Source organism: Colletotrichum phormii (genome assembly GCF_030913505.1).
Source record: "Colletotrichum phormii strain CBS 102054 chromosome Unknown BDP81scaffold_41, whole genome shotgun sequence".
In the NCBI taxonomy this organism is placed as follows: domain Eukaryota; kingdom Fungi; phylum Ascomycota; class Sordariomycetes; order Glomerellales; family Glomerellaceae; genus Colletotrichum; species Colletotrichum phormii.
This window is the reverse complement of record NW_026851483.1, coordinates 188059-205513: the sequence shown is the minus strand read 5'-3', so window position 1 is coordinate 205513 and position 17455 is coordinate 188059. Positions and strand designations below refer to the sequence as shown.

The 17455-nt window shown below is 53.3% G+C and overlaps 6 protein-coding genes across 6 annotated transcripts; 1 reads left to right on the top strand and 5 right to left on the bottom strand.

Moving 5' to 3' along the window:
• Positions 1-532: 532 nt before the first annotated feature.
• On the bottom strand, positions 533-1820 carry BDP81DRAFT_455800 (peroxidase; the record flags this gene model as incomplete). Its single annotated transcript, XM_060593098.1, has 2 exons — positions 533-745; positions 822-1820. The coding sequence occupies 2 exons, from the start codon at positions 1818-1820 to the stop codon at positions 533-535; spliced, it is 1212 nt and encodes a 403-aa protein (XP_060437955.1).
• Positions 1821-3620: 1800 nt separating this feature from the next.
• On the bottom strand, positions 3621-4997 carry BDP81DRAFT_466442 (WD repeat domain-containing protein; the record flags this gene model as incomplete). Its single annotated transcript, XM_060594392.1, has 1 exon — positions 3621-4997. The coding sequence occupies one exon, from the start codon at positions 4995-4997 to the stop codon at positions 3621-3623; it is 1377 nt and encodes a 458-aa protein (XP_060437954.1).
• Positions 4998-6932: 1935 nt separating this feature from the next.
• Positions 6933-8094, top strand: BDP81DRAFT_335609 (ATP synthase F0; the record flags this gene model as incomplete). The annotated part of the gene is made up of 3 exons (XM_060585862.1): positions 6933-7006; positions 7071-7328; positions 7389-8094. 3 exons carry the CDS (start codon positions 6933-6935, stop codon positions 8092-8094), a joined length of 1038 nt encoding a protein of 345 aa, XP_060437953.1.
• A 1270-nt stretch (positions 8095-9364) lies between these two features.
• BDP81DRAFT_335503 (R3H-associated N-terminal domain-containing protein) lies at positions 9365-10607 on the bottom strand (the record flags this gene model as incomplete). Its single annotated transcript, XM_060585851.1, has 3 exons — positions 9365-9533; positions 9609-10101; positions 10208-10607. The coding sequence occupies 3 exons, from the start codon at positions 10605-10607 to the stop codon at positions 9365-9367; spliced, it is 1062 nt and encodes a 353-aa protein (XP_060437952.1).
• A 1064-nt stretch (positions 10608-11671) lies between these two features.
• Positions 11672-12007, bottom strand: BDP81DRAFT_455796 (uncharacterized protein; the record flags this gene model as incomplete). The annotated part of the gene is made up of 1 exon (XM_060593097.1): positions 11672-12007. The coding sequence occupies one exon, from the start codon at positions 12005-12007 to the stop codon at positions 11672-11674; it is 336 nt and encodes a 111-aa protein (XP_060437951.1).
• Positions 12008-15161: 3154 nt separating this feature from the next.
• BDP81DRAFT_169667 (uncharacterized protein) lies at positions 15162-16454 on the bottom strand. Its single transcript, XM_060582150.1, has one exon. It carries the CDS (start codon positions 16012-16014, stop codon positions 15316-15318), a length of 699 nt encoding a protein of 232 aa, XP_060437950.1. The 5' UTR covers positions 16015-16454; the 3' UTR covers positions 15162-15315.
• Positions 16455-17455: the final 1001 nt, after the last annotated feature.

The window sequence follows — 17455 nt, the reverse complement described above, 5'->3', positions numbered from 1 at the left end:
TTGGGACCACCAGGTGATCTAAATTGGACCTCACGTCTCATCATCGGTCCGCCGAGAACAGGGCCGCCAACTTGCCCAGAGAGAGACCCGTGTCAGGCACGCAGACAGACTTCTTCCCTACGGGTGGTGGCCTTGCCTTCCAAGTGTGAATCGTGATGCCGAGGAGACCAAGAGTCAAGACATGTTTTGAGCAAATCTTCTGCAACTCTAGCGTTGTGTATTCTGATATCTGATCAAACACGGCAGAAGAAAATAATGAGATTAGAAGTAAAAATAACAAAGAATATGCTTCCTGAAGCTCAACTCCTATTCCAACAGTCTTGGTCTACGCCATGTTGAGGCCAGCCTCGGCCCATGTAAGTCGTGACTCTTTTTTGGTGGTCTATGCACGCAACACCGGAAACGCCTTGGCCCTGTTCTACATGTAATAATATGGTACAAATTGGTGGTGCGAAAGAAAGAAAAAAAACGACGAGAAAGCCGGTAACCTTATGTACGCTGCAAGAAAACGTCACATCAATCCGTTTGCAGTCTATATGGCATTGGGCGGAATCTTGTCTCCCTTTTCGAGAGCTTGCTTGATGGCGTCAGAGTTGATGACGCTCCCCATGACCTTTGTCAAAAGATCTTCATCGGGCTGCTGGAAGGCCGGGCGGAAAGGTGGCAGGGCCTTGGTACATTCGGTCAAGTCGTTGATGTTGTTGACCCCGAGGAGGGACATGCGGACGTACTCGGTTGCATACGCCTAAGGTTTAGGTTGTTAGTCTCGGGAAGTCTATCCAGATGGGACGAACGTGTGACGCTGCCGGGATAAGGCTTACCTCGTTCCACATGAACTGACCGCGCGGCCCTGCTGCAAATGCCTTCCACACGCCATTGGTGCGCGGATCCTGGGAAACGTTGATGTCGCTCTGGAACTTGAAGACGGCCGGGGGGGCATTGGGATTGAGTGTCTGCTGGTAATAGGCGATATCCCAAGTTCCTGGCGTGCTGTCCTGAGGCGAGTCGGCGCGCGTAGGATCGACGAAGCGTTGCTGGCTGGTGCTGTGTGCGCCCATTAGAGCGACGAGACCGGCCGGCGTGAACGACTTGTCTGCAAAGAGCTTGAATAGCTTAGCAGAGCTGTCAGACGGATCCGGCAGGAGCTTCTTCACCGCGGACGTAGTCGAGTCTTTGCGGCCAACGAAGGTGCGAACTCGGGGTCCCAAGGGGCAGGAGACGGTGGCAACGTTGGAGGCAGTCTGGATCAAGTCGGCCATGGAGATCTTGTACTTTTTGTACTTGGCAAACCAGCCCTCCATGGTATCGCAGATCTCCTCGAGACCTTTGTTGTCGGAGCGTGTCTTACACTCGTTGGCAAGGATAATGGAGCCATCAGCTCCCGTACCGCCTGTAGATTTGGACCAAGACGCTGCGTCGTGGAAACCAAGACGAATGGCACCACGAGCGACGTTGTTGCAGCGGCCGGCATTGCCCACCATCTGTGCGGCCATATCGTCGGCAATGTATTTCCAAATGCAGCAATCATCTTCTCTACACTCCGCCGAGTTCTTAGGGGGAAGATCGGAGTCGTCGTAAGAGGCCTTCAGGTCCTGGCCGGGAGCCTCAGCAGTCAAGATATCTTTGATTGCCTGGCCGGTCGCAGTGAGTTCGCGGCCCCGAAGCGTGGCAAGATCGCCAATGAGCTCTGTCGAAGGGCCGCCACCGTCCGCTTGGCGAGCCTCGAGCTTGGCATCAGCCATCATCTTATTGATATCCATGCCAGGGCGAGCAATCGCAACGCCGGCTAAGGCCGCAGTGAGGAGAGACGTAGTCTTCATGATTGCAATGGTCCAAGACCAACGAGAGCAAAAAAAGAAGAATGGATATAAACGACTGGAATGAATCGAACCCCGCCCGAAGGTCAGGACTGCTGAAAGTTGAAGCGAAAGGTGGTAGAGCTGGAAGCGAGAGATGCAGTGCTGGCTCAAGATACCGTAACGAATGCGATTGCCATCGTCGACTATATTTATGGCAGAGAAGTTTGGCGAAGTGCGTTACGGAATGTTCTAAAAAGCTTCTTTGACTTCCGGCTCATAGACAGCCGGCCGCTAGGACAGCGAAATCCCAAGTCTGACTCCTGACATGAGGAGATGCAGATGGAGCAGCTGCACACTTGGTCGTTCAAGTCCGTCCATGTTACATATCTCTGAGACGGGCCCCGCGGCAGCGGCGATCCAAGCAATCCTCTCGTCCGGGAATTCAGCGTTTTGCTTTCGGCCGGTACCGCCGTTAGCTCTAGGTATCGAAGTTGAAAAGCGGTTCCTAGAAGCCGCTCAGAGTATCCCTGTCGATGCGATAATGGGCATCCGCGCTGTCGATGCCATCGACGTTGACGATTGTGCCCAGGCAATCGGCGGGGTTGTTTCGTTTAGCGCCCCACCAGGAGTAGATAGATCACGACCTTATTTTGTGGGATCTGATGGCCATTGGGATGCGACCGTTGCTTCTTCTCGTAACACAATGAAGCCAGGAGAGAAGAGTCCGCACGGCCATTGGTAGGCGGTCGATGCGAAAAGTCAACGGGGAGCCTCGCGATTCCAACCAAATAGGACTTGAACAGCGGGAAACAGTCGCTCGTCCGAAGATTCTGGTAGTCGTCGGGCTAAGGCTGCTACGTGGGGCATGCTAGTCAGGAACGGCAGTGTCTGTCCAGGATGGGAAATAGTCTAATGGCGAGAACGCTTGGTCATGGCGCCGTTCAAGTCAGACAGAGAAAGTTGTGTTTGAAGGCCTTGCCGACGGTCCGTGTGACGGAACCAGCGAGGAACTGACAAGGCCTTCCAATATGAAGAAATGGCGACATGGTGATGGTGGCTTGCAGGACTCAACTGAAAAGTTGTTTGCTCAGTCTATGTATCGGCCGGCCAGGTCGGCGATGACGACACCTGCTGAGTTGTATACGCTGATGTTACCCGTTCGGCCGAAGAGACTTTGCATGGATAAGAATACGATGGCATGTGAAGCCTATACATCGGTCTCTCTATGCGTATGACTCGACGGTCCTATCGAGCATCGGCGACACCGGGTCTGCAGAGGGCGACGTGGATATCGATCTGCAGTGGGTGTACCTTGGTTTCTCGTCAGTGGTTTTAGGCCGCATGCTTAAGCAACATCTGCAGTATACCATGCAGAAGGATGCACACGTACGCTATTCGTAGATCTTGGCCATAGTCGTCCGAAATTCTGTTGTCGTTTGACACGCATGCTGGTACCTCGGCCAGAACCAGGTACAGACAGAGCCGCTGATCCGGCCATTACAACGGAGGAATTAGGCCCGTATCACGGTAGCCGTAATTGTCGCAAGATTAGTATCTCTGGACTAGTGATGTCAGGCCGGAAACACCATCATGTCCTGAAGACGGGGCAGAATCCTTCGCGTACAACACGTCTAGGGCGTCTCACTTGCGCGGAACGTTTGGAGCCCTGCAGTAAGACGCAGCTCTTGGCCAGCAGAGGTATCATGAGTACTTGGGTGCCTCGTGAGTCGTGGTTGGCTCTATCGTTCGAGGGTATCGATGATCCTATGCATCGATTCGGAACACTTTGTCCGATACAGAGCGAAGAGCCTCCGAAATTGCTCATGGGGCCTTGGAGTCATCGGCCGACTGGTCCGTCTGGCTCTGGGCTAAGGTCCAGACTTTGAGCGACGATTCGGAGGTGATGCATGTTGATGCCAGACGAGGCTGACCATCTTTGCCCGCGACACCCAGGCCATTGTTCAACTCTTCATCTCCATGGCTGGTCCATCCGCCTGAGCAAGTGGCGATTACTGATCCCGTGGGGTGGACCCCTGAGCTCCCGACGGGTGATTGATGAGCGGTCCAGTCCCATGACTTGTCATGAACGCCCTCTGTGCAGCTTACGGCTTCATAGACGAGAACTTGGCCAGTCTCTGTTCCCGCCCAAAGCTCGAAACCACCGGACGATTCACCAGTACCAGGGAAGACGTCACAGGTCAATTTCTGTTGGGTGTTGGTGGTTCGGCCGACCAGGACGCTCAGAGGCTGGCCTGTCCCACGCACGTCGTAGACGAGGATGCCGTTTGCCTGTCGCTCGTTGATGGCCAGATAGCGTCCACATGGGCTCCATATGGTTTGGACGATGCCGTTGCCTCCGATATCTCGGCCGAAGTGAGACTTGTCAACGCCTTGAATGCTCCAATTCGCAACGGCCTTGTTTGTCCGAGTCACGTCGTAAAGACCCATCCAGCGGGACCAGGTGCCGGCGGCGACGATCGAAGCGCCAGACTCGTCCGGGTATTGGCTTGACAGCGCAGAGACCATGCCCTTCATGCCAACGCCGCCACCTTTGAGGAGATGCCGCTTGGAGGGGATGGTCGGGATGGTCAAGATGGGACCATCAGAGCCGGTCCGTGATACGTCAAAGTGGTCGAGGCGATTTGTCGAGCCGGCTAGGAAATGGGTCCCAGGCCACGACCACAAGAGGGACTCGGGGCAAATGTACTCTTCCGTCTCCCGTCGGATGAGCTTGTAGGAGCATAGCGGAGGCGAAGAGCGGGAGTCTGCAAAGACGTGGTAGAGCTGGATAGGGTGGTCTTTGCAGCTGAGAAGTGCAAGCTGGGTTTGCGGGTCGGCCAAGGAGAAGTAGGGTGACACGGCTGCCGAGTAGAAGGGTTCCGGTAGATGCAGTTGGCCCTGCGGCGTCAACGTCCGGGGCCGGCCGTTTGGGTCGAGGAGGTCTGGCGGCAGTACGTAGGCCGACAGCCGGTTGTCAGACGTTGAGGCGATTAGTGTCGTGCCGTCAGGAGTCCATTGAACTCGGCGGAAGAAACTCTCGCGGTTTCCCGGTGCATCAGAATCTTTAGCGGCTAGCCCGGTGGAAGCTACGAGGTCCATGGAAGGGGCGGAAAGATCAGTGGGATCCTTGGCCGAGTTTGCTAGGTCGGAGGGTTGCTGTGCAGGGTTTGCATCGTTGTTTTCCGCCGCGGGATGCATCGTTGGTCACGGTTGGCGGGCACGCGATAATGAAGATGCACTAGCATTACTCGGTGGCGGGTGTGATTGGCGATGTAAAGTGAGGCTGGATCGCGCAGGGCGTTGAAGAATCAAGATTCTGCAGGCATGAAGATCGCAGTGATGGTCGGGAAGCTAAACGGGACGCTATGTGCAGATATTTGCCGTTGAGAAGGAATCAAAGGAATGTGGTGGGAGGGATGGGATGCTCCCCGACTCGTGTTGGCGAGTATGGATGTAAGTGTTGGTGGTGATGGCAAGAAGAGATGCGGTGATGCCTGGGTCCTGAAGCGTTGCAACGTCTTTGCCTTGAATCTGAGGTCGAATATCAGTATCGAGTCGGGCGAATCGGCAAAGGGAAGATTGGAGCGCTGCATCTGCACCATTTCTGCACTTTCCATCAGGGCCCTGGCAAGTGGGGAGACAAGTTCGGTGAGACGGCCTGCTTCCTGCCTTCACCACTGGCCTAAATGGGCTCACCACCCTCTTCACCGGCCAAGGGGGTGTGCAAGGGGAAGGCCGGGTCGTCATGTGGCCCGTCTCCCCTGTCGGTGAGGACGGCAGGAGGTACCGGGTAAGGTACGGATAGAAGGGGAGGGCAGGCACGCGGATCGGCAGGATTGTGGAAGGTGCCGGCAACTCAAGGACCTCAAGCTGCTCCCTTCCCTATAAGCATCATGGCAGCAAGGTAAGGTAAGGTACCTGGTAAAGTAAAGCAAAGTCCAAAAGGTAAGGTAGGTACCGTGAGTGCCTTCCTTCCGCGCCGTTAGGTAAACAAGTAAGGTACCTACCAAGGTAAGCAACGCTCTTGCGTTTCAGTTCGAGCAGATTCAGGTACGGACATCTCTGTGGGCAGGTGCACAGTGAAGCGGGTCTCTGAGACATCGACGTCATGGGGAAGCTAGCGATGCATGTTCCTGGTCCTAGCGCTGATTGGGGCCTTGGGAAGGGACTTGCCGCCTGCAACGCCGCACCGCGCTGACACTCCAGTGACCCTCCAGGTGTGCCTGCTCCACTGCCTGGCTGCTGCTGTGACATGAATTTTGCAGGGCACCTCAGGTTGCGCTGGGCTGCCTGTCCACTGTTTCCCCGTGCTCCGTGCCTCTCCCGTCCTCGGCCAGTGTGGCTTCCTCCCCTCAATACCTACACCCGACAGTCACACCCGACAGTCACACCCAATCTCCAACCCCGCTGGTACCGGACTTTATTCCTCCAAAGCACCACAGGCACAAGTAGAAAGGACAAGGTACGACCACTTGACCGACTCGACAGCTCGATTCACCTTCCAATACTGCGCATTTCAGCAGGTGAGACCTTGGAGACATTCTCCCGACCCGTGGCTCGTCGACTCATCATCTCTGCAGTCTACCTTACCTACTCCGTACAAATACACACCTATCAATCTGAGCCAGGCAGGCCACCTCCAGACTCCAGTTCTCCTCCACCCACTACCACCACCACTTGCAGCCAAGTTGCCGGGGGCCGGACTCTCTCGCGCCCATCTTCGCTACTGCTGACTCCATCGTCCCGTCTCTCTCGTCTCTGTCTGTCGACGACTGCTCCTTCACTTCAGCTTCATCCCCACCCAAATCACCGAACCACCGACAGGAGCGAAACCAAGGCGATCCCAAACTCCCGAGGCTACTTATTCTTGCTCTTCCGACGGTTACGCAATGCACGCCTAGCCACTGCTTCCTCTCTCATCCTGCCGCTTTGCTTTGGGTCTCCGGGACCTTCGACATCTTACCTTTTGCGACGCGACGGATAACCTGCCTGTGGTGGTACCCGAGAAAGAGCTGGTGTCACTGCCTACCACGACAGCCGAGGCTGTCCATTGTAGCCCACTTCCGAGAAGCTTCACCTTTCAGACCGAAGCCCGCAAACCACCATACTCCGGACGGTCTTTCTACACCAAGCATGGTTGTGACAATCTTCGACGACCGCTGCGCCGAGCTTCGCGCTCCTGGCTTCCTCAACCTGACAATTTCCATGTCAGTCAAGCTCCACGGAGGGTACCTGCAATCTGCCAAACACTAGCTAATCCCTTCCGCACAGTATCATCCTCATCGGTCTCGTCGTCTCCTACCTGCCGCAGCACTACCGCATTATCGCCAGAGGTACCTCGGAAGGCATCTCGCCATGGTTCGTCTTGCTGGGAGTCACGTCCGCCACTGCCGGCTTCGCCAATATCCTGACCGTTCCGCCCTCAAGACGCGACATTGCCTGCTGTGGCGAACTGGGCACCTTCGAGTGTGCTGCTGGTCTGCTCGGAATTGCCCAGCTGGGCATGCAGTGGATCTCCTTTGCGTTGATGTGAGCTTCCCTCCTCGAATTTGTTTATCAGTGACATACACTGACTCCTGCCTGTTACAGCCTTGTCCTGTTCCTCATCTTCTTCCGATACGACAATGCGACTGTCCCCGAGGAGGAGCTCGTCGATAAGCCGCCTTCGTGGCACACTGCCATCATGGTCGGCTCTGTGTGCTTGATCCACGGCCTGCTCGTCATCATCCTGACTGTGGTCTTCACCACCGCGCTCAGAGATCACCTCGATTTGTGGGCAAACTTCCTCGGCGTCATGGCCGCCGCTCTTGCCACGGTCCAGTACATTCCGCAGATCTGGACGACCTACCACATCAAGCACGTCGGCAGCTTGAGCATCCCCATGATGTGCATCCAGACCCCCGGCGGCTTCCTCTTCGCCGGAAGCCTGTTTGCCCGCCTTGGTTGGGAAGGATGGAGCACGTGGGGCGTCTTCGTCCTAACTGCCTCAATCCAGGGCGTCCTTCTTGCCATGGCCATCTACTACGAGTTCCAGGAGCACCACGGAGAGCCGCAGTCTCCTACCCTCGTTGACGAGCCGAGACGCCCCAACCCGAGCAGAACCTACTCGGAAGGTTGGGAGCAAGGTCTTCCTGGCCCTTACACCGCCCATCCCGAACGGTACGCCGACACAGAGGAGGAGCTGGAGCGGTTACAAGACAGAGAGGAGCGGCAGGTCGAGCGGGAGACAAGACCTCTGCTGCGCCCCGGCGGTATTGGTGACCCGCACAAGAACTACAATGCCACAGATGATTGAGTGCCTCGAATAGACCGCTCTTCTTTACTTTAGCTTGGCCCCGTCAGTTGTATAGGTACTTATTTTAATAATGGGGAGACCTTGCAAATATTGTTCTTTTTTTTCCCCGCCAGGCTGAAAGGAATCCCCGTCGCGTGACATGTCCGGTCATCTACGTATTATTGATCGGTGATACTGTGACGCCTGAAGTACACTCCCATTGCCAAGCGAAGCAGAAGCCAAAATGACATGTCTGCCGAGGAAAAGCCGAGAAAGTACGAAAAATGATCCCGAAAACGACCATAACGAAAGCGAGCAATACGGGTGAAACCTAAACGTTGCAAAGTTGCAAAACGTATCGCCTTTTGTATTGTACTCCATACAAGAATCGCGCTGCACGAGTATAAATAAGCCGAGTTGGCACCTCTAGTGAAGTTTCTTGGACATCGCAATCCAGGTGGTCGCGACAAAGTCAAACACCAACAGCATGGGAATCCAGGAGGAAACCCACGCAAAGGCGGCGTCGGCGAGGGCGAGGGCGACGCCCACGACCAGGACAGAAGAGTAGACGAAAAAAGCGAAGAGGAAGCTCTGAAGAACAGCTTTCGGTTGCAGAGTATTCAGTCGCGTATATGACGAGGCTAGAGATGTCGAGTACAGAGTGGTGGCATACCCTGGGATTGGGGATAGAGCGTGTGGTGTATGCTGAAGTGGACTTGCGGTGTCGTTAGACGTTACGATGACGTTCCATCTATTTGGGATCGGACCAGGAGCTTTTTCGTGAATCACTGTGGGCGTGGTAAGAATCTAGAACTGATTGAAGAACCAGAGCTAAGTGACCAAAGTCGGAAATTTAACTAAGTACCTAGTGAGTCCACCATGCCTTTTCATCTGAGATCTCCTCGGCTAGGTGGCGACGCGAATGCCCTGTTACTACGGCACTCGCCGACGTGAAATACACCAACAATAACACCATCCGAGATATCCGTTCCGAAGTCTTGGTTCAGCAGTCCCGCAGCTCGTTCACCCCCTATGCCACATGCGTGGATCTATTCTAGAATTTCGAGCATCTCCAACGTATCTAGCCGGCAGGTGCCCTCCTCCTCCTCCTCAACTCTTCGTAGGCGTCGACTTCCAAGAAAGGCCTACAAGGGTATCTTTGGATGGTGCCGTTTACAACGATGCGGTATAGAGAAATAGTCCGGAGAGTAAGCACCTCTAAAATGACTGTATTATGCCGAAAACAACTGTTACTATGCAAGGAGGGACCCGGGGGCCAATAGCACATAGCTCAGCACATCTCCCAAAGAGGGCGCGGCAAGACTGTGTGCTTCTTCGGACTCGACCGCTTGCCGGGCTCCCGTACCGTCACGTACACCACCCGGCGGGCGGGCTCGCCTGTAGTGACGGAGTGGGATTGTAGACCGTAGTAATCCGAAATGGAATGCGTCAACCATCGTCTGTGGAATAACAAGGTCAGCAAAATTCCGTCCAACGCCTCAAAAAAGGGTGATAGGAAATGGGAAAAGTCTTACTTGAACGAAGCACTCTCGTCATCCCCCAACGAATCAAACACCATCCCGTCATCAACCTTCTCACTCCCCACCTCCCTCCTCGCCTTCTTCCACCCCTTGCCAGCAGAGGCCATTCCCTTTCTGCCCACAAACACAATCTCCTCGTCCTCGCTATCCCCCTCCGCGTCGCTAGCCTCGCTTCGTTCCTTCAAGAAACTCCGCACGGGTTCCTCGAGGACGCGCACCCACCCGCGCACAGCAGGCGTCCGCTTCGCCGTGTCGCGCAGGTCGCGCGGCACCTCGCCGACAGACAAACCTGTCGCTGACCCGTCTTTGCGCTGCTGCTTCTTGCGCTGCGCCTGGAGCTTGGCCGTCTTCTCTTCGATGCGCTGGCGGAGGCCGGTGTCCCAGTACTGGGCGACTTGGTAGGGGACGACTTGGACTGGGTAGGTCGGGTGGACTTCCCAGTCGCTTGGGAGGGGGGGTTGGGCGTTTGGTACACCGATGAGGCGGTCTATGAAGGGGACAATGTGGTTAGCGGTTGAGAGACAAAGGGGTGTCACAGGGGTGCGCTGGTCTGGCAAAGATTCTGTTCGAGATGAGAAGAGAAAGAGACGTACCATTCTCCCACCGCCGACGCGCCCTGCTCCCCTCATTCCCCTTCAGAAGCTGTTCCCTCTTCTTCTGACTATCCCGCCTGCTCAAAGGCCGCCGAATAGGCGTCTGCTGTACAGTCGTCGTCTCGGTGGCAATCGTGACAGCGGCGGCATAGGCCTTCTTGACCTGCTCGTCGAGGTTGATGGCCAGTGGCGTACCCGTGCCGCGGGCAACAGGGCTGACGCTCAGGGACTCGAGGGCGGAGACTGTCCACGCCTCGATATCGACTGAGCCGGGGGTCGCGCTCTGGGCTGCGACGTGGGCGGCGACCGGGGTCTGGGATTGGGGCGGCGGGGAGGAGACGGTGTTGGGGATCTGGTGGTCGATGGTCTCGGGGGGAGGGACGGCGCTGAAGATTGCCATGCTGGGCGGATGGAGTGGTAATCGCGTAGGGGGATGACTTTCGGAGGCAGCGGTTGGATCGGGAATTGGAGGTGAATGGACGTCTAGGTGTCGAGAACGCGGAGAGGAGAGGTAAGGTGAGATAGGGTTCAGGGCTGCCGATAATGAGGCGATAAGGGCGGCGATCGCGGGGTGAGCTGGATGCTGCTGATAAGAGATGGTCTATTGAGGGGATCGAAGCGAACACAGGCCGAGTCTTTGAGGCGTCTAAGGTAAGGTATTGTAGGATCAGGTCGTTGCTCTGAAGGGATCAACCGGCGAGCAGTTCTAACAACGCGAAGGAGTCTAGTATGGATAGATGGACGGCAATGATAGTTGGAAGGAGGATGATGGACGGAGTGGGAATGGGCTTGTCAGGGGACGGCAGGTTGATGCGGACCGGGGTTGGGTTAGCTCCGGGGGAAGTGGTGTGCATGACACACTCGATTTCGGAGCTTCGGCCAATCACGATGCGAGCGCAACCACGTCTTCTTTTTCGGCGTGATTCATGATCCAACTCATTGGGGCTTGTCTCTGCGACCCTTGAATCACGTCGACTCGTCTTTGCTCATTTGTCCCTCGCACGCAAGACCGACAATAGACGAGTCAAAGACTATCAATACCTTCTCTCTGGGCTTGAACGGCACTTTTGAGCATTTCCATGGGGCATAGTGAAGTTGTTTGTATTGTGTTTCACTACTTTGGGCGGGTGATTATCCAAACACCATAGAACATCGTTCCCAGAACGATATTTTTTCGTCTTCTCGTCACTCCATGTGATTCTCGTCAATCCCTACCTTCCTACAATATTTTCCGTGTTGTCTCGGATCGATACCCTTCGTCTTCTTGTCATTCATGTGATTCTCTTCGATCACTTTCCTCCTACAATCTTGTCCGTGTCGCTGAAGTCACAAGTGTGCGTGGTACCACTGCCAGGGTACGGTGAATGATGTCTGGATTTGCCTTGATGTAAGGAAGATAGCTATTCCAGTAGCTGCTTCTCTTAAGATGAGCTGTAGGTACTTTGACCGGATCGCGTTGAAAGCCTAATTCATATGGCAGATCTCATAGTACCAGTCTTGTGCTACGTAGGCCTCAGCTTTACTGCAAGCGCTATAAGTGCATGCACCAAGGGCGTGGTGAGACCAGAAGCGCATGTCGAACATCTTGTCCATGCAGAAGTCGTAGACGCTGACTTTGTTGATGTTGGGGGGGTACAAGTAATTCTCGCTTTGGAGACAGCCCTGCCAGCATTCGGGGAGCTGGTGAATTGGAAGCGGACCCCTTGAGAGCTTATCTTCGTCCTTGGGGCCTCGGAGCTCTCCTGCAACTGCAAGGGAGGCACTGGAAAGGATGGCGAAGAGGATTGATGTAGACTTCATCTTGACGGTTGGTTGTATAATCGTGAAATGGTGTCTCTCGTAGTGTTGGCTCCATGTACTGTGCGGAGAAGCTTGAGTGGAAAACGAAGCTTGACCGAGAAGTGAGGTTGGATGAGAATGGAGACTCGGGTGAAATAATAATCGTGAGTGATTGATGAAGCCTGTCAATTGTAGGTAGATGAAGTTTGTGGGTGGGATTCCTTGGGATCGGAAATGGTGGAAGTTGAAGAGTTGTTTCTCTCTAAAGATCCTGGCGTCTGGGAGAAATTGTCCTCATTATTTACCTGCCCATACCATCTATCCATACTGGTACTCAAGGTCTGAAACCTTTCTCCGAGGGTCCCTTTCTATACAAAGTTTCTCGATGCCATGGTTCGCTTCGAAGCTTCTGACCCTACTAAGCCACAGGTAACTCTTTGGAGTGAGAAAATCTCCATCGACACCATCTGTTGTTTACCATCATGAAGAGAGCCGCTGAATTCACACTTGATCAGGCTCTGTTCTACCGTGATAGATACTCAGCTCGAATGTTCCATGTCCTTGCTTTCTACCTTAGATCAGGGCGCCAGAGCCTCTCTTAAATACTCATCTATGCTCAGCTTACTCTACCAGTGTACCGGCCCATGTTGACACCTTAGCCTTGGTCCATGGGAGTATCGTCGTAGTAATCCAGTGGAGGTGAATAATTTAAACCGCTTGCGTGCGTCATGTAATCGACTCTCTGTTACTAGTTCATCTTGCAGAGATCGAAGATCCATGCCTGTGACTGCATGGCTTCGTCCCAATTGCATTTGCCCGCTGTGCATGTAGCGAGAGTGTGGATAAACCACCATCGTAGGTGGTAGCCATCGTCAACGTAAAAGTCGTATACGTTGACCTTGTTGATGTTGGGAGGGTAGTGACTGTTCTCTAACTATAATTACTCTCGGGCAGTTCGTGAAGGGGAAGTCGTATTCTCGGGAGACCATCTGGGTCCTTGGGGCCTCCGCCTGCGGCAACAAGAGGCATTACGACAAGAAGAATAGCTGTGAACTTCATTTTGGCTGTTGATTGAATAGTGGTTTTGGTAGAGGGGACTGTGGTGGTTTGTTTGGTGCTGAGATGTGTGCTTGGTGGGTTGTTGCTGTCCTGGAGAGAAATCGGGCAGAAGACATAGAAGTACGAATTTCGTCTGTGGGTGAACTGCCTAACATCCAAGTAATCATTTTGAAGTGGGAAAGCCTGAAATTTTTATGGCTTTCGGAGATCTTGCTGTGCGCCCTGACCAAATACCCGCAACTCTGGGGTCGCCGTGAGTCCCAACACGTCGTTGAACTTTGAGTACCTACAACCCTGAGGGCTACGACCTTGGGAAACAACGCGAAAGCATGAAGGTTCACGTCTCAAATCATAGATTTAACTCAACGCTATCTTGTTCCTAGAATTATTCACCTGTTTCGCCATGGCACAACAAGTAGCTTGAGAGCCCGTGTTGTTTGGAGAAGCGGGTGTAAGGATCAGCATCATTTGCCTGACACCGCAATGAATCACGAACATCTACCTTATGTAACCGAACAAAACTCGGGATATGGTGCATTCATTCGACTGAGAACTTTCGATGGTTACGGCCTTGACTTCACTCTCCATAGCTTGGGATTGGAGCATCGCGATGTTGATTCTGGGTATGAATGTACGACGGCTGGCTGAGTTCACTCAAGCTCACCGAGTCATCCCAAGGCAGGGTGTCTCTCACCGACTGCAAGTACATGTGTCCAAATCTGAATGCCTTCTCAATGATTGTAGGCTCTGGTATGCCTTGCGATGTGTCCTATCCCCCAACCATCTCCCCTTACCCTCCCCTTGCCCCCCTCGCCCTCCAGGCAATCCTGTATGTAATATTGACTCCCATCACATTGAAGCGACCCTGTCGCTTTCCACAGCCGCACGCGATATCGTCACGCCAAAGCATCTCTCTATCCTCAAGAACTCCAGTCTGTATGGGCTTGGCGATTGTATGGGAACTGAATGGAGAGTCCTGGTTAGTGGTCAAGCTGTAGCATCGAGTGATTGAAGTGAGACATACCCTGCGGTCACTAGTGGATATCTGATGTTGTGTTGCATCTTCGCGCCTTCTGTGGGCCCGCTGGATTCAGCTGGTGCCTCGACATCTTTGTGGACGCAGGAAAGGTTAAGAACCTGAACCACCAGTCAGCGATCCCAAACCATATCACGAGCAGAAGCCGAAATACTTGTTGGCTTGCAGATCAGTGGATCCGTAGTCTCCTGTGCCAGAACATCAGTATTTGTCACGTATGGCATATGAATCGTGACATGACGTACTCGCCTTCGATCCAGTACCAAGATCCATAGCGCTGATCGGTCGATTGCAGCTTTGCTCTTCCAGTCTACAAGTCCAAGGTAACTGGATTAGCAAGGCAACAGCGCTGCGGGGTGTGTCGTCCTAGTACCTGTGCTGATCAGCAGCTGTAACGTTGGATCATCACGAGAGCACAAGCCTTTGAGTGGGCACGGGTGGGCCGCATGCTTCAGCCGCCCGATCATACGCGACTTGGATGCGTGGAAAAGACAAACGAACCGCCCAGCCGGGGTGAATCGCCTCGTGTTCTGGAGAGAATGGGGGGGGGCGCTCAAGTATCCTTGCAAGAAGTGCGCTGTGAAGAATACTTCTCAGCTTGGCGCAAGCTTGGACCCGCTCTCAAATGCCGGTAAGCGTCTCTGGTGCGAAGAGTTTCAAGTGGTGAGGTAGCATCAGAAAGAACGAGGGACGTTGATGAGTGTTGATTTGTCGAATGAGGGCCGGGGAATTTCCGCCGTGGGCCCCGAAGACGGTCGTCGAGAGTCAGTGAACGAGACCGTCTCCAAGAGGCAGGTGCAAAGCTCAAAGAGCAATACCAAAAAGTTAGATAAGTGGTTTGTGTATCGTCTCTGCTGTTCCGGAAACGCAATTAGAGGTACGCTCGGTAGTGTCAAAAAGAAAAGTCGAAGAGTTGTTGGGCGTTGAGCTTCTGCTACCTCAGAAGCAAGTTGAAGAATGAGTGCCGAGCTCTTGTGGCCAGGAGAATGAGATGAATCAGAGATGACGTATTTATGTAAGGTTACCTCGGAGCAAATAGGTAAGTGCCATAGAAAAGAATGTGTGTTGTTGCGTTTCTGTTGCCAGAGGAACAAGGAGTGAAGAGTCAAATGTATTGAAACAAAAGACTCGTCTTACTTCTGCTGCCCCAGAAGAAGACAAGAGGAAAAGGGAGATTTCCATACAAAGTGATCGACGTGTGGAGTGCCGAGCTCAGGTGGCCAAGAGATTGAAGTCAAGTATCAGGATTTCTGCTGCCCCAGAAATGCCGGGTTGATGTGAAAAGTATCGAAATTTGAGAGAGTGCCGTGCGACGTATTGCTTTCCTCCCGCCAGAGGAAAGTGAAGTGAAGTTCAGAGGTGTTGAACCAGGTGAGGTGTTGAGTTTCTGCTGCCCAAGAAACGTGAAGTGAAGACAAGATAGTGCCAAAGAAGTCGAAGGATATTTGTGTGTCAAGCTCCCGATAACCAGGAACATGACGTGAAAGTCGAGTCGGGTTGAATTGTCGACTCGGAGTGAAGTGCCGAGTTTCTGCTGCCCCAGAAACATAAAGGAAAGCCAAGAATGGCCAGAGTAAGAGGTGTAAAAAGTTGATTTCCTCCCGCCAGAGGAAAGTGATGTAGAATTCAAAGGTGTTGAATACAATGAGTTGCCGAGTTTCTGCTGCCCCAGAAACGTGGAATTAAGGCATGGTTTGCCTGAAGAGTAGAAGAAAGGTATGTGAGTTGTCGAGTTCCTCCGCCCAAGGAACCTGAAATGAAGGGAATATAGTGATGACCCAGAATGGAGTGATGCGTCAAAGTGAAGTGACGCGTTTCTGCTGCCCCAGAAACAAGATGAGAGATGAAAGTTGAGTTCGCAAATGCCAAATTGCGAGCCAAGAGTGTTGATAAGAGAGAAGTGCTGTATATTCCTGCTGCCCCCCAGGAACATGAGAGAAAAGAAAGGTCGATGATTGATCGCATGAAAGCTGAAAGTTGGATCATGAACCAAGAGTGTTGGTGAAAGAAGTGTGACGTGTTCCTGCTGCTCCAGGAACACTAAACCAAGATCAAAAGTCGAATGAGACAAAGGAGCTGGTTGAGAGTGTAATGCCGAGTATTTGTGGCCCAAGAAACATGAAGTGAATCGAGAGCCAAGAGTTTGGAATCAAAGATGTAAGAACTGCCGAGTGAAAACAGTTTGCCGAGTTTCTGCTGCCCCAGAAACGAGAGTCTTCGGTTGAGAGACGTGATTTGTGAATGATACGTCTCAGGAATGTTACGTCTGAAGAATGTCGAAGGGTCAACCAAAGGTCCACGATTCGTGAGAATGGGATGAGGACCGACGGTCAAGTTTCTGCTGCCCAGAAACATTCTGGGAGGAAGGTCAGAGTGTATGGGTGAAAGCCAAGCTTGACCAGTGATGGATCAAGGTGGGTCGTTGGTAAACAAGGAACCATACATGTGCCGATCTGGACTGAAGTCCAGGAATCTTGATGATAGAGAAGCGAAGATGCTGTCGATGTCGTTCGACTGGTGTGTTCTGTGTTGTTCAATAGATGTGGTGTTCAACCGATGTGTCGTTCGACTGATGTGTCGTTCAACTGATGTCTCGATGGACTGATGTATCATCCGATGTGCATGATTGTGTCGGAAGAATCGAGTTGTGTCAAGAGTCTTGTGAAGACACTGTCGAAAGAGAATGTTGTTGAACAGTAATGGTCGAACCTCAAGGCTAGGTGTGGATATTCGCCGAGATTGATGACCGAGGTGATGAGCCTCTGTTGATTGCAGTCTCGAGCAGGTAGTTGTGCAAGCTTCCTGTATCGAAGCCACATTGCAGATGGTATGGTGAATGTGCAATGGGTCCGGTGTGTTGAGATGAGTGTAGAGTGTTGAGACTGCAAGGAACCCTGGGGTGAACAATGCCTGGCGTGTGTTTGATGGTAGGCAAGAGTTCGAAGTCACAATGTGTGTTTGTTGAAGTTGAGGTTGAGAGTGAGAGTGAGAGTGTGACTTGTCGAGAGTTTGAGATACCCAGGGGTGGCAGATTGAGTTCCAATGACACGATCAGAACAGCAACCAGCCGTCGCGTTAGCTTCGTCGTCTTCGATTGCCCGATCGCAATTTCGACTACTGACAGCCGACACCAGCGTGAAGGTGCGACATTGTCGGCCTTATTTGTTAAGGAGCTTGTCTTCCTCCGAAGCCCAAACGAAATTTCGAGTGGGTGGGCGAAACCTGTCGGGGTCATCAGTCCCGATCAGGTCGAACAAGAAAGCCTGTATGCACGGCAGGCAGCATATCTTGTCGAGAGTAGACTGGGCGAGGCGAGTAAATCCGACCTCAAGCCGTCACAGCGGGGCGCGTAACCGCCCACCAGCCGTGTGCCA

Bases quoted from the DNA above. Each gene is read 5' to 3' on its own strand.
- BDP81DRAFT_169667 (XM_060582150.1), bottom strand. From the start codon at position 16,014: ATGTTCCTGGGGGGCAGCAGGAATATACAGCACTTCTCTCTTATCAAC.